General features: G+C 37.0%; 1 protein-coding gene and 1 long non-coding RNA gene across 4 annotated transcripts in view; one reads left to right on the top strand and one right to left on the bottom strand.

The window, feature by feature from the left end:
• Nucleotides 1-22,148, bottom strand: part of LOC140629543 (outer dynein arm-docking complex subunit 2-like) — a 75,732-nt gene that overhangs the window by 40,282 nt on the left and 13,302 nt on the right. For all 3 annotated transcript variants that reach the window (XM_072819058.1, XM_072819059.1, XM_072819060.1), the window contains exons 4-8: nt 7,640-7,786; nt 7,031-7,240; nt 4,055-4,297; nt 3,422-3,532; nt 1,310-1,464 (exon numbers count right to left, since the gene is read on the bottom strand). In XM_072819058.1, coding sequence (XP_072675159.1) covers nt 1,310-1,464; nt 3,422-3,532; nt 4,055-4,297; nt 7,031-7,240; nt 7,640-7,786 — 866 coding nt within the window. The remainder of the gene's footprint in view (nt 1-1,309; nt 1,465-3,421; nt 3,533-4,054; nt 4,298-7,030; nt 7,241-7,639; nt 7,787-22,148) is intronic.
• On the top strand, nt 1,208-2,711 carry LOC140629544 (uncharacterized). The gene is made up of 2 exons (XR_012027401.1): nt 1,208-1,750; nt 2,543-2,711. It is a non-coding gene; the product is annotated as an uncharacterized lncRNA (long non-coding RNA).

The raw sequence follows: 22,148 nt of genomic DNA, 5'->3' as shown, positions 1-22,148 counted from the left end.
CTTTAATCACTATACTATACAGTCTCTAAGACAACTACAACTTCTTCCAAATGACAGTGTCAGCAGTTCTACTATTCTACAAGTGTTTTTCCCATGTCACAGAGACTATTTTACATGAACAAAGCAAAAATAAATCTATCTTCTGTTAAGTAAGATGTGAATTTCTTGTTAAATCATCACACTGAGGGGCACTTGGGTGGCTCAGCTGATTGAGCATCTGACTCTCGATTTCAGTGCAGGTCATGATCTCAACACTCAGAGATCATGCCCCCAAGTTGGGCTCCATGCTCAGTGGGGAGTCTGCTTGAGATTCTCTCTCTCCCTCTCACCCTCTCCCCACACATGCATACTTTCTCTCTCTCTCTCTCTCTCTCTCAGGTAAATATATAATCTTAAAAAAAAATCATCACATTGATACAAAGAAGGGTTGCCTCAGAATATCCATCATAGGGCATAAGAACTCTAAAAGTATATGAAGAGATAAATTTGAAGATTAAAATAAATCAGTTTACAAGTATTTTAAAATTCAATGAAATAATTTGAAAATGACTACTCTTTAACTGGTTAACTGGCATCCAGCTGACTCAATTATCTTTAAAAAAGGAAAAAGAATGGAACCACTTCCATCTCTAAAGATTCAGTGGGAAATTCAACCCCTCACCATCACATCAACCCTTTCTCTACAAGAAATCAGAGATACTTATAATTTAAACAGCTGCCCCCCAAAAAAAGAACTCAACACACAGACTATGTCAGCAAGTCCTTTAGTGAGGCACAGAAAACCATTGCCAGGTGGTGGGATGGGAAGTAGAAGTCTTTCATTTCTAAAAATACCTTGATTCTGCAAAATTGGTCTAGAAGGTACATGTATAAAAACTATAGGAGTTATATTAGGACCGATTCTTTATTAAAATAACATTATGGGAATGTAGTTTAATGGCCATAAATTTTAGGCATCCATACTTTTATTTAGAAACATTTATATATTGGGGCACCTGGATAGCTCAGTTGGTTAAGTGCCAGCCTTTGCCTCAGGTCATAATCTTAGCATCCTGGGATCAAACCCCATGTTGGACTCCCCACTCAGTGGAGAGTCTACTTCTCCCTCTTCCTCTTTCCCTCACCTTACTCATGCTCTCTCTCTCTCTCTCTCTCTAATAAATAAAATCTTTTTAAAAATTTACATATTAATAAGAGAAGATGTTAGTTGAAGGACTCACTATACACAATGTAGTTTCAGTGAGTTAAGAATACAGCTATTCCTCAATGGCCATGTTTTTATTATAGAATATTGAAAGGCTTCTCTTACTTGGTCGCATTCTCTTTGCTGATGGAACATTTCCATATTGCCCCAGTGACAGCAGCCAACCGTTCTTTATTGTCAGTGTTATTGAGCAGACGGGCCAGGGGTTTAAGTCCTCCATGCAGTCTAACCAGGTCACGGGTTTCCTTATCTTCAGCACACTACACAAAAAGTCAAATCAGAGGCTGTCAGTGATGACGGCATATCAAGCTTCCAGTGATTGCTAAAGAGGCTGACATTCTGGTGGCTACAAAACTTCTTTTCAGAGAGTATCATTTTCTGAAGGGGCCTCCAAGTAAAATATAATTCTCCTTTATATTGGCAGTTATCTGACAGTGTCTCTCTTCCCTTACAGGATTTTGGCAATGTCTAGAACTTTCTACATGCTTGGAAATTCTTCCAAGCTGTTCTGAGGTAGTGTGGGCTTCCATGAAGACAGAAAGAGAGGTTGGTAAGAAATCTAGAATACCACATGCATGGACAGAGAATTTCTGCAGTCATGCAATCCCCAGTCTCGGGAAAGTATAGAAAAGATAGCTGAGTGATAAAGCTTTAGCCTGATCTTCAATGCTTCTGCCCCCAAATCTAAGAGATGAGCATTTCCCTAATAGAGTTCCTATGCTCTGAACAGTTAGTTATATCAACAGCAAATGGCATTATATTCAGATATATTTGTCCAGAAGTTTGTGTAATACTTATCCTTTGAGATAAGTATTATGTTTATCCATGTTCGTGTCATCTTTTGAAGTAAATATGTACTGCATAGATGTTCCCAGCTTATCATGATTCCCAGGTTTGAGAGAAAAAAGATGCTAAATTTGGTGCATATATATGTTATCATCCTAGGCATACAGTTGGTTGTGAGGCCACATGATACAGATGCATGTCATGCATCATCTGTGAGGGCCACTAGAAGAAATCCTCACAGTAAATGCACACAAGGCACCTGCCATTTTATCTTCTATTTATGATTTTCAGTTTTTTACATTGCAACTTCTAAAAACTTAATCACTATTTCTAACCAATCCTTCATAATTACTCATATGAGGCATGTATGCCAGTCAAGGCTATATATATCCTTGTTATGAGTTGTGTTTCCTTAAAACTGATATATGTCAAAGTCCTAACCCCTGTACCTCAGAATGTAACCATATTTGAAGATAAAATCTTTAAAGAGGTAATTAAGGTTAAAAAAGGTCACTGAAGTGGGCTCTAACCCAATATGATTGGTATCCTTAGAAGAAAATATTAGGACACAGAGGAAGGAACATGTGGAGACATGTGAACATGAAGATGACCATCTACAAGCCAAGGAGAGAGTCTCCAGAAGGAAGCAATACTATCAACACCTTGATCTCAAACTTGTAACCTCCAGAACTATAAGGAAATAAATTTCTGTTATTTAAGACACCCAGTGTATGGTATTTTGTTATGGCAGCCCTTGCAAACTAATACAATTCTCTACTGACATGAACCCCTTTCTCTAACTCTGTCATTTTGGCATACTGTCACTGTGCACATTTTAAAATGTATTCCTCTAGGAAATCAGCTCTGATTTCTCTGATAGGTAGAAGCTGGAATGGCCAGTAAGCAGCCATCTACTAATTTGTCAAGGCTACCTTTTCTTCCCTTTTCTGATGTACTATGAAATGCATAACTCACAAAAAGCTAATGAAGATTAAAATAATAAAAAGATACAACAGGAATACACACACATACACAAGCATACACTCATTCATCATCCATCTGTCTTGGCAGAAGATAAATTTCCCAAGATCAGTATGTTTGAACAGGGTACTTGAAAAGCAATATAAAGGCACCATGCATATATTTAGCTATTTTACACTAAGTAACTTGTTTTAGGAGACAAAGATATATAAGTACCTTCTAGAAATGTACATAATCAAGATATGTTGGAGCAGGCTTCTCTCTCTCACATACACAGGCATCTATCATTAGCACAGTGATGCAGACCTGTGTGTGCAGAAAAATCCCTGGGGATTCTTGCTAAAAATGCAGATTCCTGAGTCATAGCCCCAGAGAATGAAATTTCATATTTAGAAATGCCACCTTAACTATATGAAGAACACCACAACTTTGCTGGGGAGTCCACCATACCTGGTAGATGGCCATGGCACACTGTTCCTGTAGTTGTTCATTCTCACTATTTAGGTTCTTGACTAGATTTTCAATTATCCTTTCTGCTTTGATTGCAGCTCGGTACTTTTCCTAAGAATACAAATTTAAATATTTTTTTAAAGATTTTATTTATTTATTCATGAGAGACACAGAGAAAGAGAGTCAGAGACACTGGCAGAAGGAAAAATAGGCTCCATGCAGGGAGCCTCACATGGGACTTGATCCCAGGATTCCAGGATCACACCCTGGGCCAAAGGCAGGTGCTAAACCACTGAGCCATCCAGGGATCCCTTAAATTTAAATATTTACATGTGTAATGCATGAATATAAATATCTATTTACATTTACTAATAAGTATGCCAAACAAACTTTCTTAAAAAACACTAAAGTCCGAGATTAACACAACTGTATAAGAGAATTTAGTCAACATTTTAAAAAATACATCACACAGGTAACCATTTAATTAATGTTCTATTAGTTTCATCTTCTCTAAAGAACTGCTGACTTCTCAAAAAAAAATCCTTAGCAGTCACAATAATCTTAAAAATTATTATTCAACTAAAAAAAAGTTAATGCAAATGAAAACAAGGGAAGCAGAGCTGGCTTGAGTACCTCTGATGCACATTCTTGCAATGTCCCCACCACTGGAATTAGCATGTTTTCATGAGAAGTCTTCAGTAAGTGAGCCAACAAAGGAATGCCACCGGCTTTATGAATGGCTTCTTTATTTGCATAACTCTTACTACAGCTCCATAATGCCAGTGCCACACAGCGAGCTACTTCCACATCTCTGGCATTATACAGACTTGATTGAGCTGGTTCTGCTGAACTCTGTACACAGTCCAGTAAAGCGACCTACAAAAACAGATAAATACAATGTATGTGGGAATCTTTAAAATAAAACAACATTTCCCACAACAGTTACAGGGCTGCTACCAAGCTAACTTCTATCAAAAATAAGAATACTTCTACGAATTAATTTTCATACTACACAGAAATAGTCAGTGAAAGCAAAGAAACAGAACCCTTCAAAATATATCTTCCTCCAGATCTGGGAGCCTTTACATTTCCTTCCTACAAGAAATTTAATCTCACCAAGATTGTATTAATATTAATATGGCTGTTACATTTATATTAACAAGATTTGTATACTATATCTGCAGCCCGGGTTCTTACAATCCTTCCCTGCATGGATGCATTCTTTCTGCTTGCTCAGAATTCTTAACTTCTGCCCAGGTTTCTACCAGGTGTGCCTCTTTCGAGATCTATCTCCATCTAAGTGCCCAAACCCCACTGTGGTCAATGGCCTCCTGCCTGCTCTTCTTTTAACCTCCATTCCCTTGCTCTGATGTCATGACAAGCCCACTGTTCCATCTCTGTACTGAGTGATCTCCCTCTCTTCCCATTTTAGTGAGGGACTCTTATCTGTATGTCATCTACCCTCATATTGTTAGCAAACCAAAAATGGATTACCAATCCTGATCTTTCTCAGATGTGTTCTCAACCTAGTAATTACAAGTCTATTAATGGTTGATCTATTACTCTTCTTTCCCATTCCTAACTTAGCTATCATGTAAGATTATATTAAAATGTGTAGCATTATCTTGACTAAGTAATTGCAATTCAGGTACCAAATTCTAAGTCCCCGAATGTGATATATAAGACTCTCATAAAAGAAATTTACTAAAATTTATAGTTTTAAGTTACATTATTCATTTATTCTATACATTATTCATAATTCCAGTAGACAGCCACATCAGCCTAATGTATTACTTCATTACTTAAGCAGAACACTGATAATCATACTAATAATTACCTTTCCCCAACATTTTATTATGAAAAATTTTCAAACATACACAATGGCTGAAAGAGTTGTACAGTGATTATACAGCAAAAAATGTATACATTCCCTAGATTCTATAATTAACATTATCACATTTGTTTTATCTCATAGCTAACCATCTATTTATCCATCTATGCAGCCATAAATCTATCTTATTTTTGAAGCAAATAATTACACTCTATTGTGATCTACAGATTACAAGTGACATCAGACGGTCCCCAATTTATGATGGTTCAACTTATTTTTCAACTTTACTATGGTGTGAAAGTGATATGCATTCAGTAGAAATCCTATTTGGAATTTTATCTGAGCTAGTAATATGTATGTTACATTCTTGTGATGCTGGGCAGTGGCAGCAAGCCTCAGCTCTGTCAGCCACAACATCACAAGGGTAAGCAACTGATATGGTTACAACCATTTTGTTCCCAATCTGTAGCCATTGTGTTTTCACTTTCTGTACAGATTCAGTAAATTACAAGAGATATCAATGCTTTATTATAAAATAGGCTTTGTGTTAGATAATTTTGCCCAACTAGAGGCTAAGTATTTTGAGCATGTTTAAGGTAGGCAAGGCTAATCTGTGATATTCAGTATGTTAGCTGTATTAAATGCATTTCAACTTAAATGCATTTCAACTTACGGTATTTTCAACTTACAATGGGTTTATCTGGACATATAACTCCATTGTAAATCAAGGAAGATCCGTACACAGAATCTCTCAGTAAATTTCTAAACACATTTCACTGTGTATGCATTCCTATTAAATGCATATTGATTCAATGTATATTTATTAACCTTTCATATGTGTAGGGTACTGGGCTAAGTGCTGTAGATGACAGTAAGATAAGTAAGACACATCTCTTATCTCAAGGAGCTCAAACTATAGAAGTGGAGACTGTCCAGTATGTAAATGCTATAGGAGGAACACAAGATCCTTTGGAAGGTGGATGAAAATGCATTTCCTTAATGCCCTACGTTTTCTTGACATGAGTGTTGAACAGAATGTTCACTTATTTCTTTCAGTGACAGTTATTGATATAATCATTTTTTAAATTATAAAAATAATACACAATAAATTGGCAAATATGGAAAAATATGAAGAAAAATTGGTAGTTATTTCAGAGGAAACACCTGCGTACAATTTTGTGTATTTATTTCACATGTTTTTACAGAAAACTTGTTATATACTTGTTAGGTAAGTCTTTGAAAATTGGAGTCATATGTGTCAATCAGGTTTTGATCCTGTCATAATTTTATATAATATTATATACTGATAGCTGATGATGCATGTTTCCTCGAGATACACTTCATATTATTTTACTGATCTCATATGGTAAACATAGTTTTCAGTTGTCACTATCATAAGTAACAATGAGATGAATAAATGTCTGTTGCTCTGACAGTCTCCTTGGGAGGCAGTCCTCATGGTGAGCTCACCAGAGCAGAGAGCATGGACTACACTTCCCGACATTACACACACACATAAACATCTCCCTACCAATGTGGTAGGTGTAAATTACATCTCTTATTTAGATGTATATATCTTTGAAAAATAAGATCAGACCTGTTTTCTGGCCAGTTGCTAATGTGAATACACAAAAACAGTTTTTGAGGACGTTATACCAAAGAAGGTTCCTGGAACACACCTATGGTTATTTAACATCCAGGAGTGGCCAGGAAGGACAGCAGAGAGGTGACATCTTGGTGGCAGGTGGTGTGCTGATGACAATGGCAGAGGTACTCACCAGTTTGGTAATGCCTCCATGGTGTCTCACTGCCCGTCGGGCTCTTCTAAACTTGGCAACATTTGCGATTGTCTCAGCTGCCAGGCATTTCAGTCTCTTACGTGGAGAATCAAGTATATTAACCATAATTGGTAAGCCCCCAAGGTCAACAATATTACGTCTGATTTGAGGATTATGACTGATTTCCTTTAGGATTTCTAATGAACCAATCTAAATGAGAAAATAGGAGTTAGAGGTGAAAATAAGTGCTTAATACATAACCAGTCCTAGAGTTTTAAAAATTCCAAGTCTACCTCAAATCCTTCCCTCATGAAGTTTTTAAAGGAAATGCCTTCTGTTCCCAGGTGTTACACATAGCCTCCTTATTTTCCTTCAATTATGCAGACAAACATTCATCATTTAAGAAGCACATAGAAAAGGTTCTGGAAATGAACCAGAAGATAAAGCACAGCCAAGAAGAGAAGAGCAGCGAACAAAAGGAACAAGCTATCAGTGAGATGAGCAGGCAAAGAAAAGAACTAGGCAGAGGTAGCAGAGACGTATCAGTAAAAAGAGAAGCACAAAGAGGTATGAACAAGGCTCATCACCCACGTGAGGTAAGCCACTCACCTTATATCTGAATTCATCAGTATCCAGTAAATTTATCAAAACTTTAAGGCCTCCAACATCTCTGATTGCCAACTGGCAGGTCTCTTGCGCCAAGTTGAAATCTTTTATTGAACGCAATGCAATCACTGTAGCTATCTCTTTTCCTTCCTACGAAACGCAAGGCCATGGAAAGGTTAAATAAGATCACGCTTCTATAGAAATTTCCTTAATGGTTATGAATCCATGAACTGGGAAATGTGTCTCCCCATACATGGCATGTTAAATTTTTTTAAGTTCTCCGAGTGGGTTATAATTTGTTAAATGAATCATGTATAGTTGAAGCACAAAAAAGCTTTACAGAGTATCATAAAACATTATTCCAATTAAGAGTCAACATTTAAAGGTGGTCTGTCTGCTTTAAACAGCTAGAGCATTAGGTGGTATTAGTACATTAAATAGAGTCGAGGGGCAAGCCTTGAGAAATCCACTGAGGAATGTAAGTTTTATGCAGAGGTAACAGGCCGTCCCTGGAGTTCTTGAACAGCATACTGTGCAATCCAAACCGTGTCTGGAAATTATTCTCACAGATGTATGTAGAACAGTCTGGAACAGGGAAAAACCTGAGGAAAGGGAAACCATGTGGGAAGCAGTACAACAATCCATGCTGGGACCAGGATTAAGTGGGAGAGGGGCCATGGGGTTGGGAAGGAGGTGGCGAGCCCATTAGGAACTGGAGATGACTCCGTGTATGGATAAAGGACAAAAAGGTAGCCTTCAGTATCGCATGCAAAATGCTGTCCCAGTGTTGAGAATCATGTGATCAATGTCTGCTTGGCTAATCACCAGCTGTAAAAGGTAGTGGGGAATGGCTCCTTTAAGGTAAAACAATCTGGGAGAATTTAAAAGAATGTAATGATTGATCAGTGAAACAGATGCACCAGGAAATTATAATCAGAATTCATTGCAGGAATTCTTAAGCAATGTCCACCCATCATTAATGCTTTAAAAAATCTTCTGAAAAAAAATAAAAAATAAAAATAAAAAAAAAATAAAAAATCTTCTGATGGATGCAACATAGTACATATTACTTCTCCTCCTATTAAGACGGGATGGTAAATAAGAGTTCCAGTATAAGCACCGAAATAGTTCATAAGACACAAGAGCAATGTTTCTAATGGAGCTAAGGATAAACTATTTTTGTAAAAGGTGCTCATGAAAGATGGCCTTCGGTCTCTACCTCAAAACACAGTATGAATGGCCTCAAATAAATCTCTTTCCTTTTTGAAGAAAGACACCTACAAAATATGTTTATTCTCATTTGCTGATTATGACTTTATATTGCTATATTACAGATACATGTTCATAGATACAATATATACATTTACACAAAAGTGGAAATTATATCCAAGCAGCCCAACCTCCTCCTTCATATCTCACACACACACAAATCCTTTTGTGAATACAACATGATGTGTTACTTTTAAAATAAGAAGCTGAAATGGGATTATAAGAGGGCAAGCATCAAAAAGATAGAAAGGTTTAGACTTCAGCCTTTCCTCTTAATGCGTCCATAAAAGCCCCTCCACATCTCTAAAAATATTACAAACCACTATCCTGTGCTGAAACCATTGTCAGTCTGCTTTTCATATTAATTTTCTTCCTGAGTAATCCAGGCTGTCCTCTATATTCAAGATGAAGTTGAGAATGGCAAAAGCCTTCACTTTACTATTTACATTGAAAATAAGGAGTTTTCTTCCCATAGCTTTTAATGTCTTTTTGTTTATATCAAGAGAAATTTTTACCACCACCAATCGTCCTACAGTTCATTTTGAAACATAAAATAGTAAATCCTTATTACATTCAATTTTATAATCTCCCTTGTTTTGGGGTACAGGACCTCTTCAAACACACATTAGCACTTTTGATGCCTTTCTTTTTAAAAACAGAAGGCAGATATTTCATAAATCATAAAGAAGAATCTAAATGCTAATCATAATATATAAAAAAAAAAGAGAAAGCGAGAGAAACAATTATTTAACAATTCTTTTGTTGAATTTAATTGGGTTAAAAGGAGCCCAAAAATTCCCCTGGTGTACCTGGAGGAGGAGAGCTGGGTGGGCTCCCACATGAAAAGTTTAAAAATGCAAACCAGGAGCTTCAGATAGAGTTCTTTAGGCAGTGCCTTCAGACTCAAGCATGACTTGAAAGCAAGAAGGTATCAAACAGCATGTCATGCCTCAGTCAAGCCAACAGAGTCCACACACACACACCAAACTCCGAAGCAGAGCATGCTGTCCTGGCGTTCTCAGTGGTGTGTGATAGAGGACTTTCTTGACTGCTATACTTGCATTGTATTTTCTTTGGTAGCACTTTCCTACTTACACATTCCGCACAGTCATTCTTTCCTATTTCATTTCGAGGTCTCTTAATTTTTCTCTTCTAGATTATTTCTATCTTGTGTGCTTGATTTCATCATATGCACCATAACCAATGACATAACAATTTTAAGGAATTGTGTACTTGTGGTAGATGCCCAAAAGGTAAGACACTATATTTTTCTAAATGATCTCTAAGCCACTTTTGAAGCCAAAGGATGGAAAATTTTCATTTATCATTGAGAAGTTAGATCCTTATAGAAAAAAAAACTCTGTAAATCAGCAGCTTTTTTTCTGAAAATCTGGAAACATATTCATAGACTTGAGAGTTTTTTTTTAGAACAGTTTTATATTAGGGAAAGTTAGTTTTTCCACATTTCAGGATTTAGTTCTACTCTTGTCACTGACCACACTCCCCAAAGGATTATAAATCTTTCAGAATGAATACCAGCGAATGGGAGCCAAAATATTCAACATACAGAGCCACAAATGTTAGCCAATTGCTATTCTTTAAATACCAGCTATGTCAAAGGATTTTCAAATGTTTGTTCTACTTTGACCAGATGCCATAAACATCTTACTAAGAAGAAGCAGTGCAAATATGCTTATTTTTCAATTAAATCTCCCCTGAGAATGTAATTAGTTGCCAATACTTATTTTCACATTTTTTTTTCCTTTTTTTTTTTTTCACATTTTATCATGTATTTGCATTTGTGAAGTTTTAAGAGCTGGAGAAAACATAGTAAAATATTATTTTACTAGTTTCTGAAGGGTTTTGAAGAATGCTTCCAATAAGCTTTTCCACTTCTTAAATTAATGCAAGTTGTTTTGCTAGTTGTCATCCTGCCCCTGCGTCTTCTCAGACATTTCCAGGCTCTGTCAGCCTTCAGATACTTCGCAGTTCACATTCCTTTCTGAGACTGGGAGGCCTTTGTTCATTATCATTATCACAATCATGTTGCTAATATGTGAAAGTTGAATAGATCTTGCTTTTTCCTTCATTTTTCTCAAAATTTCTTTTGGAAAGACAAGATCAATAGGCACTCTTCTAAACAATGTTTCTCAGTGTTTTAAATAACATCTTTGAAAAAAAAAGTATTACCTTATCTGGTACATAGAGTAATATCTACCTCCAATCCTCTTACTGCTGATAAAAGAGAAATAAATGCTTATGAAATTGAGATGAAGAATGTATCTGAGACTAAATCAGGGAGCCAGATGCCTCCAACCATCCAACCATTTTTTAATTCTTTCATTCAACAAATTTGCAGTTATTCACCATGTCTGATACCAGGAACTAGAGACATCCTGGTAGACAAAAACAGATCTAGTTTTTGCCTCGTGGAGCTCATAAAGCTTAGTGGAGAAGAAAGATCTTAATTGTTAAGCCCATCCAAATAAATGAAAACTTTAAGAAGTGTTATACAGAAAAGTGGCACAGGGTTATGGATGTTTGCAACAGGGGACTCTAGGCCAGGACATCAGGAAAAGTTTCCCTGAGGAAACTATGTCTGGACTGAAGTGTGGACAGAGTAGGAGCCTTCCCTGGTGAAGGAGGTCGGACATGATGAAAGGCACACCAGTCAGAGGAAACAGTATGTGTAAAACCCTAAGGAGGATTGGAACATGGTCTGTTTAAGACCTAACGAAGGCCAGTGTGGCTGAGACCCAGAGCCTGGGTGGCAAATGATCCAAGATGAGCTAAAAAATTAAGTGGGCAAAGGAATCTGCTGCACCCATAGGCCAGGTTGAGGATTTTAATCTTCATTCAAGATTAATAGGAAATATTCAAGGGTATTGTTTTGGAGGAGAGTGGGAGGACTCACATGAGTTGCGTACATTTTTAAAAGATCATTCCAGCTAAAGGGCCCCCTGTAGGGAGGGGCAGATGGAACATATGGAGACCATGCAGGTTACTACAGCTATCCAGAGAGGAGGTAATTGGGATTAAGAGGTCAAGGATACTTATTTGTGTCATAAAGACTTCAAGTAACTTGATTCAGAAAAGGATACTATAAAACAAGTAGACGAAACTCTGATAGGCTACATGCTCCCAGAGCCATCATTTGGAGCTTCCTGTAGAGTCCCACATGGTGACAGTGAGATAAGAAGGCAGTCAGAGGCACAATCGGGAGTGGAGGCCCTTCTTTTGCTCCCCACCGTCTGTAATCAAGGGGCAGTGGGTGAGACCTGGTGAGGAGATACAGCCATCACACAGCCATCCAACTGACTTTCAATGATTTCAGCATTTTTTCCTCCAAATATGCCACTCAGAGAGCAAGAAAAGTGAAGCCTGCCAGTGACTGTTTATTAATGATGACAGAGGGCCTGGCACCCAGCACAGAGGTTGGCTTACAGATACTCTTCATGTCCCAGGATGAGAAATGGTAAAAAGTCAATGCTCAGAGTGAATGGCATATGAGCACGTAAGTCAAAATAGTAAAATATATTGCTTTGCTTTCTGTTTATTTGCAAACTGGCTTTATACTGATGATTCAGCACTCATAAACCTAAGACTCAAGAGATGAGACTCAATAGAACTCCAGGAAAGAAAATGAGAAAATATTGTTCCAGAGGAAAAAAGAAATTAGACTCAAACTGTTGTATTACAAGCTTGCTGAGAATTTTTATTGGGAATGGGTAAGGAACAATGCAAGCATTCCCTACACATTCCTTTTAAACAGACATGGAACATTTACAGAAATAGATAATCTGCTGGAATGTCCTAGTCACTGCAATGAGGAAAAATTTGTAGCAAATATAACTGCCTTTCTAAAAAGATTTGGAAGACTATACTGAATAATTATGATAATTAATAAAAATAGCTCAATAAAGTGGATATAAGGGCCACATTAAAAATGAGTAACTCCCCCATACACTAGGAATAACAAATCACAATGCATAATTTGAAAAATGTTCCCATGCCAGTATTAGCAAAATAATAACAAAAATATCAAGGAGTAAATCTCACAGTATGTTGAAAATATGTGGAAAAGAAGCTATTAAGTTTTACTAAAATACATACAAATTTAAAAATAAATGAATGGTCATACCATGTTCCTGAATAGGATAACTGAATGATATTAAAATTTGCAAGCCCACAGCTATATGGTCAATTAATCTTTGACAATGCAAGAAAGAATATCTAATGGAAAAAAGATAGTCTCTCCAACAAAGTGTTGGAAAAACTGGACAGCGACATGCTAAAGATTGAAAGTAGATCTTTTTCTTACACCATCCACAGAAATAAATTCAAGATGGATTAAAGACCTAAATGTGAGACAGGAAATCATTAAAATCCTAGAGGAGAACACAGGCAGCAACCTCTTTGACATCAGCCCTAACCTTTGACATCAGCTTCTCTTGAGGCAAGGAAAATAAATGCAAATATTAACTACTGGAACTTCATCAGATAAAAAGCTTCTACACAGCAAAGGAAACAATCAATAAAACTAAAAGGCAACCTATGGGATGGGAAAAGATTTTTACAAATGACATACGAGTTGACAAAGAGTTGGTATCCAAAATCTATAAAGAATTTATAAAACTCAACACCCAAAACACAACCCAATTAAAAAATGGAAAGAAGATATAAACAGACATTTCTCCAAAGAAGATATCCAGATGGCCAACAGACACACATTAAAAAATTTTCAACATCACTCATCATTAGGGACATACAAATTAAAACTACAATGAGATATCACCTCACACCAGTCAGAATGGATAAAATTATAATACAGGAAATAGCAGCATTAACCAAAGGATACAAATATACTAATTCAAAGGGAATGGAAAAAGGGAATATTTATAGCAGCATTATCAACAATAGCCAAATTATGGAAAAAGCCCAAATGTCCATTGACTGATGAATGGATAAAGAAGATGTGGCATATATACAACGGAATATTACTCAGCCATCAAAAGAGTGAAATCTTGCCATTTGCAATGGCATGGATAGAGCGAGTATAATGCTAATTGAAATAGGTCAGTTAGAGAAAGACAAATACCATAGGATTTCACTCATATGTGGAATTTAAGAATTAAAAAAAATGAACATGGGGGTGGGAAGAAAGGAAAACCAAGAAAAAGAAACAGACTCTTAACTAGAAAGAACAAACTGATGGCTACCAGAAGGGAGGGGGGAGGCAGGGAGGTGTTAAGTAGGGGATGGGGATTAAGGAGAGCATTTGTTGTGATGGACGCCGGGTGTTGTATTTAAGTGCTGAATCACTAAGTTGTACACCTGAAGTAATATTACACTGTGGTTAACTAACTGGAATTTAAATAAAAGCTTGAAAAAATTGCAATTTATCCAAAATAATTTATAAATTCATGTAGACCAGCCAAAATCCCCGGTAGCATTTTTGAGGGTTTTTTTTTTTATTTGATTTTCAACTTTTCTAAAAATGATCTGGAATGGAAAATATGCAAAAAGTAGTTTTAAAGAATTTAAGAAAACTCTCTGGCCAATCAAGTATTAAAATACACCAAAGTAGCAGTAATTAAAACAGCATGGACCTGGCATGGGAGCATCCAAATAACTCAATGTAATAGAGAAGGATCCAGAAAGAAACTCTCACATATGAGATGACAATACTTGATATAGGTAATATCTCAGATCACTTGAGGAAAGAGTGGAGAAGCCAATTATCTGTGTTGATACAACTGAATCTCCATCAAAGAAAAAAAAAAGTAAAATTAGATCCCTGCCTCACACTATACATAAAATGACATCAAGATAGAAGCAACTTCTAAACATTTTTTTAAAACTATAAACCTACCAGGAGGAAATAAAAAATTTTTGTTCTCTTGAAATGACATCAGAAAAATCTTCTTAGCTCTTAATACACAAAATTTTATAAGCTATGAAGGAAAATCAATATATTTACTAATGTACAATTTTAAAGTTTTCAAACAGAAGAGTAGATAAAAAGACATGAGAAACTGAAAGAAAATACTTACAAATACTATAACAAAGGGTTAATTTGTATTAAGATTCAAAACACAACCACAGAAAAATAGGCAAGATATACAATGCAATGGCTATTGGACACATGAAAATATTTATCAACTTCACTACTAATCAGGAATATGCAAATTCACACAAGATACATTCTCTCAGTTGGAACAAATTATTTTAAGATTTGTGTGGAATCAGAAAAGACCCTGAATAGCCAGGGGAATTTTAAAAAAGAAAACCATATCTGGGGGCATCACAATGCCAGATTTCAGGTTGTACTACAAAGCTGTGGTCATCAAGACAGTGTGGTACTGGCACAAAAACAGACACATAGATCAATGGAACAGAATAGAGAACCCAGAAGTGGACCCTCAACTTTATGGTCAACTAATATTCGACAAAGGAGGAAAGACTATCCATTGGAAGAAAGACAGTCTCTTCAATAAATGGTGCCGGGAAAATTGGACATCCACATGCAGAAGAATGAAACTAGACCACTCTCTTGCACCAGACACAAAGATAAGCTCAAAATGGATGAAAGATCTAAATGTGAGACAAGATTCCATCAAAATCCTAGAGGAGAACACAGGCAACACCCTTTTTGAACTCGGCCACAGTAACTTCTTGCAAGATACATCCACGAAGGCAAGAGAAACAAAAGCAAAAATGAACTATTGGGACTTCATCAAGATAAGAAGCTTTTGCACAGCAAAGGATACAGTCAACAAAACTCAAAGACAACCTACAGAATGGGAGAAGATATTTGCAAATGACGTATCAGATAAAGGGCTAGTTTCCAAGACCTATAAAGAACTTATTAAACTCAACACCAAAGAAACAAACAATCCAATCATGAAATGGGCAAAAGACATGAACAGAAATCTCACAGAGGAAGACATAGACATGGCCAACATGCACATGAGAAAATGCTCTGCATCACTTGCCATCAGGGAAATACAAATCAAAACCACAATGAGATACCACCTCACACCAGTGAGGATGGGGAAAATTAACAAGGCAGGAAACCACAAACGTTGGAGAGGATGCAGAGAAAAGGGAACCCTCTTGCACTGTTGGTGGGAATGTGAACTGGTGCAGCCACTCTGGAAAACTGTGTGGAGGTTCCTCAAAGAGTTAAAAATAGACCTGCCCTATGACCCAGCAATTGCACTGCTGGGGATTTACCCCAAAGATACAGATGCAGTGAAACGCCGGGACACCTGCACCCCGATGTTTCTAGCAGCAATGTCCACAATAGCCTAACTGTGGAAGGAGCCTCGGTGTCCATCGAAAGATGAATGGATAAAGAAGATGTGGTCTATGTATACAATGGAATATTCCTCAGCAATTAGAAACGACAAATACCCAACATTTGCTTCGATGTGGATGGAACTGGAGGGTATTATGCTGAGTGAAATAAGTCAATCGGAGAAGGACAAACATTATATGGTCTCGTTCATTTGGGGAATATAAAAAGTAGTGAAAGGGAGCAAAGGGGAAAGGAGAAAAAAATGAGTGGGAAATATCAGAAAGGGAGACAGAACATGAGAGACTCCTAACTCTGAGAAACGAACTAGGGGTGGTGGAGGGGGAGGTGGGCGGGGGGTGAGGGTGACTGGGTGGCGGGCACTGAGGGGGGCACATGATGGGATGAGCACTGGGTGTTATTCTATATGTTGGCAAATTGAACACCAATAAAAAATAAATTTATATATATAAAAAAGATACATTCTCTCCCCATTTGGAATTGGCCAAAATAAAAAAAGACTGTAGATTAGTGAGAATTTGTAACAATGAACCTTATTTCTAAACAAATAATTTTAACACCCTGGAAAGATTTTAAAGACAATCTGCCTAGATCCCACTTCACACCAATTGGTTTAAAACTTCCATGAATATTACCTGAGCATTGAGATTTTTGCTTTGTTTAGTTTTTAGGAGCCTGGCTGATTTCACTGTGTTCAAGGTCAAAAATCATTGGTATATTACTAATTGAGTGTAAACTAGTATTTGCTTTGTGTAAGTAGCTACAAAATTTTTTTTTTATTCAAACCAAGCTTGGTCAGTTTATTACTTTTCATTATTTCTCTTTAAATTTTAAAATTTCATTGTAATACTTCTCTAACTTCATTGTGCATATATTGTTTCTTGTTTAAAATAGATTGAGGTGGAACTGATATGCAAAAAACGAGTTGGGACACATGCGTACATCTGTGAAACCATCACCACAATCAAGATAACAGGAACATCCATTGCCTCCAAAAGTTTTCTTATGTCTCTTCCCTTTTTGTCATACTTACACTTACCATGAGATCAAATACCCTCTTACATTTTTTAAATGTACAATTCAATATTGTTAACTATGCTGTGCAGCTCTCTAGAGCTTGTGAAACTAAAATTTTGTACCAATTGAACACCTCCCCATTAGAACTATCAAAATTTTAAATGTACACAGTCTTTGACCCAAGCAATTCTACTTCAAAGTAGCTATCCTACAGAAATAGGATACATATCCAAAGAATATGTAAAAATATTTACAATGTTGTAATAATAAAAATTGATTTGGGAGACAAGGCAAAATGTTATCAGTAAGGGAACTGTTACATAAATTATTGATATATTCATATAGTACAAAACAATGTTGTAATTAGAAGAACTGAGGCAGATATGGAGGATCACCAAGAAAACATTAAATATAAAATGCAAAATGTCACATAACAAGTAGTCTGACTTCATTTCATACATAAAAATTTCATACATATATTTATATAAACAGAAACATCTGGAAGGGGGCTTTCCCTGTTATTCTTTTGCATGGCTTAAATTTTAGGGTATATATTAATGTATTATTTTTATAAGATTTAAATAACTTAAATACAGAAAAGAGATAAGGGAGGGCTAGAAGAGAAACGTGTGCTTCTGCAATGCCCTGCATGTCCCAGAAATATCAGAAGGCCACAGCCAGCCACACACCCCCAGACAGCAGGAGCTGGGAAAGGAGCCACAGCCTTTGCCAGTGGGACTAGCAAAGGCTAGTGGACCACAATGGGACCTAGAGTTTAATATTTTTCCTACAAATATGCAATTTCTAATAATGAGTACAATACAAGTATATGCATATAAAATGAAAAGATCACTTATACCAAATCTGGTACCTTTTACTCCCTAACTCTTCTATTTATAGATTCTTCAATGTGCAAACTTTTATAATAGGACCTGAATATGTGTTTTTTCAATAAAAAGTAAAGCAGCCTAAAGCATTATACAAACTGGGAACTAGGCAACGCTACTTTTCTACCATTTATTTAGCCTCTCAAGTAAATTTGGGGGAAAGCATACTTTGAGGAACAAACAATAGTGTTGCTGGCAATACACTGAGCAACAAATTCCCCCCATTTTACATTTTCAGATTACATAAAACTGAACAGAAGTCACATAAAAGTTTGATAGCAAAGTTCTTTACAATCAAATATCTTATGACTAGCTAGATGAGCAATGTGTAATATCATAGAATTGTATTCTAGCTGGGCGGGCTCACAGGTACATTTATGAATGAATGAATGAATGAATGAGTTAAAGCTTAAGGGAGCTCCCTTGAGATTTTTAACATCGTCATTTTCCAGTAGGTAAGTTGATGTGGTTGTATAATGTCAGCCAATGGTGGTATGAAGTGTTATGATTCAGTAGCATTACTTTATCGTTCTTATCCAGTTATCTTTGCTTTTCTCCACTCTTGTTTATGATACCCAAGGGGCAAAAAGAGCTTATAGCTCAAAAACTAAAAAGCTCAATTAGTTTATTTGTGGAATACAGATTCCTCTGTGGAGATGAGGAGACTCTCCGTCACTTTCATGACCTCCTTTGTAACAAAGGATCATTTTTTTGGGGGGCAATATATAAATATACAAGTGACACACAACTCAAGTAATCCAAGTACTTAAAGTATGTTCATGACTTACCTTGCAGTATTTAAGAAAACATAAGTGCAAATTCTACTAAGTAGAAATTTTTTAGGTGATGCAATTTAAAATATCTTATGATTTCTAACAGTGTTTTTTTTTTTTAAGGATAAAACTCTTTTGTCATGGAGACATTTTTTTAAAAGTTAACCCACATCAATGCAACACCACATGTATTAACTTAAAGACTTTCTCAGGAAGGTGGTAGTAACTTTGCTTTCTAACTACTGCCATTCATTTGAATATATAAAAAGTGACCATTTTTTCCATTTTTTTAAGGATTCTGCTGAACACAAATAACACTGTTCTATCACAATCTTCTCCATCTCTTTCAGTATAAACTTAGCCAAAGAGCACACTCTCATAGTGCCTTCCAGAAATGAACATTGAATTCCTTTGTTTAGAAATGCTCCCTGTTTATTTAGTTTCTTACTCAAATGAAGAAAACCAAACAAGAGAGTAAATAGGAGGACACAACAGCAAGGCCTGAAGGCCCTCTGTGTCCTGAGTTTCTTGACAGAGGAACAGAATAACTAGGCAACAGGCAGTAAAGATAGAAGCCTGAACATCAGCCTGGCCCACGGCCACCTCGCCTTCTGTGTGGCCCAGAGTGAACTATTTCTCAGCTTTTCCACCAATGAAATAAGGATCACACTACCTGCACCTCCATACCCAAAACCCGAGTAAGGGGAAAGGAATTTAATTAACTGTAATTGACTGTAAAGTACATCAAATTCCTGCAATGAAAAATCACATAACTCCCAATTACCACTTAGAAGAACTCTTTAACCAATTAAGGTGGTTGTGTGTGTGTTTAATCAGCTCATGAAAGATTATTAAGGAACTGAATGCCACAAAAGTAGTCTTTAACAAAGGTTTTAAAGTTTCAAAATGTCTCTGCAGCGAATCCCCTTCCAGACGGGGAAATCTAAAACATGCCAAGGACAGAGCCTGCGGGGTCTCCTGGGAAGCCTTGTGGAATTTCTGATGTGATTCTTTGAGTTTCTGATGTGATTCTGCTCACTGTGGAACAGAGTCTTGGTCACTGCAAAGCTGGGGGGTAACTTCACTTTTCATGGCCTGAGAGATCTCAATTTGCAGATACGTAACAGAGCAGGAGAGTAACTAGCAAGACCCCTGGCTCACATGAAAGGTGAAATAAACACCAGTGTTTCACGAATTTGATCAAAGACAATTAAAAAAAAAAATTAGGCACCACCCTCACAACATGGTGGCTGGGGGAAGAGAATGAATGTGTGGTGATGCCCAGTTGTGATCATATGATGTCACTCAGCAGCCAGCATTAGCCATTCTCCACTGAGTGACACATGTCTGGACAATATCACCATCCCCCAGGACTTGGGAACAACGACTGCACAGATTTAACATTTAAGAATGATACCACATTTGTGAATTTACATTAAAAACCCCATCTTTCCCTGACTTCATCATAGGAAGGAACCATAGTTCCTTATGGTTTTAGGGTGTAGGAGCTTTCAACTGGAGGGAACCTTACTTTAAAAATAAACATTGTTCTCTTTTTGCTTCAAACTTTCCTATCTTTCTTTAATTAATCTTTTTTTATCTACTGGCTAGTTGCATAAAATTACCAAATAAAATGTTACTTTAAGATTTAAAAAAAAAAAAGCTGATGAATCAATCTGTTTGTAAGCTGGCAAACTAATATTTAAGGAAAGACTTCTATTGGAATAATAATGGAATTTTGATCTAAAAATATCGCTTTGGGGGATGGCTGGGTGGCTCAGCGGTTGAACATCTGCCTTTGGCTCAGGTCGTGATCCCAGGGTCCTGGGATTGAGTCCCATATTGGGCTCCCCATAGGGAGCCTGCTTCTCCCTCTTCCATTGTCTCTGCCTCTCTCTGTGTGTCTCTTGTGAGTGAATAAATAAAATCTTTAAAAAAAACTTGCCTTGGTTGTACTAACTGGAATGGGAGGCAGCTACTTTCTGATTAGTTATTAAGAGGTCATATTCCTTCATGAATAAAAAGACAAAAACAGGCACAATGCTTCACATGCTCATTCATGCCCTTGGGTCCAGAAGCAGTAGTTCGATTTTTAATGAATAATGTGAGCTTCAGTCCTTTATTTCCAACTACGGCATGGGCATTTCTATTTGGGTATTTCATTCTCTTCAAACTCAATCTGATCCAAACCCAAGCCTCCTCATAAACTGACCTGCTTCCTTTCCTAGCCATTTCTTTGCTGCTTCCAAGATACTTCCAAGGACAGTATCCTATTCAAAGCCCCCAGCACACTCTGATCACTGCAACCCCCTGGTTACTGGTCTTCTGTCTCTTCCCAGTCTGATTCATTATGTAGACCACCTACTGCTGGACTCAACTTTCTAAATCCCTGCTTTCATCATCCTGATCCCCTGGCTGGGCTCTGATCAAAATCCCAGGTGTAGAAATAGGCATCCTGCAAGGAGGAGGCACACCTGGGAAGATGGCCCTGGGGATTGACCCCAGATGCTTCCATTATTGCCTCAAGGACCCAGGAACAAGACCAGCTGAGATGAAGCACTTCAGAGTAGCGGCAGACATCTACAAGCCCGCTTGCTAATAATCTCCCATCTGAGCCTGGAGGTAATGCCAGAGTAGTATTGACATCTTATCCTCAAGTGACAAGGAAATGCCTATAAGGGAGATAGAGCAGGATTCTAGACCCAGTCTCTGTGATCCCTCCAAACTACCTAAAATCTTAACCAGTCACATTCTTGGCATCACTCTATAGCCTCCTCAATTTTCTCCTGGATTTATTTATCCTATAGTATTAAGTTCCATACCCAATCCTTCTCCAATCCACACAGTAATAGATTTCAATAGGCTTGAAACCTTGTGTCCAGAAATTCATTCTTCAGTTTCATGATAGGTATAATGTGTATGAAATGCAGACCTACTTATAGTTACAACTGTTCAACATTTTCTCTCACTTGACTGAAGAGTACCCATTTGTATTAACTTATAATACTATAATACTTGTGACTAATCCACATTTCCAAACAAAATAAAATTCTGCAACTCTCCTCCTATTTCATAAAGGGGTTCTTTGTGAATGTAACTGGTTGAGTAGTAAAACTTCCACATTTTACAAAACTTCACAGAATCAGTGTGGGATGCACCTTAACAAACTATCTTCCCCAATTGCTGGAATCGATCCAAAGCAAAACATTTTAATTGCGAGATTTTAAAGCAGCCCTGGCCAGGGGAAA

This window comes from Canis lupus (genome assembly GCF_048164855.1).
Source record: "Canis lupus baileyi chromosome 16 unlocalized genomic scaffold, mCanLup2.hap1 SUPER_16_unloc_10, whole genome shotgun sequence".
Classification (NCBI taxonomy): Eukaryota; Metazoa; Chordata; class Mammalia; order Carnivora; family Canidae; genus Canis; species Canis lupus.
This window is presented reverse-complemented; position numbering and strand designations above follow the sequence as displayed.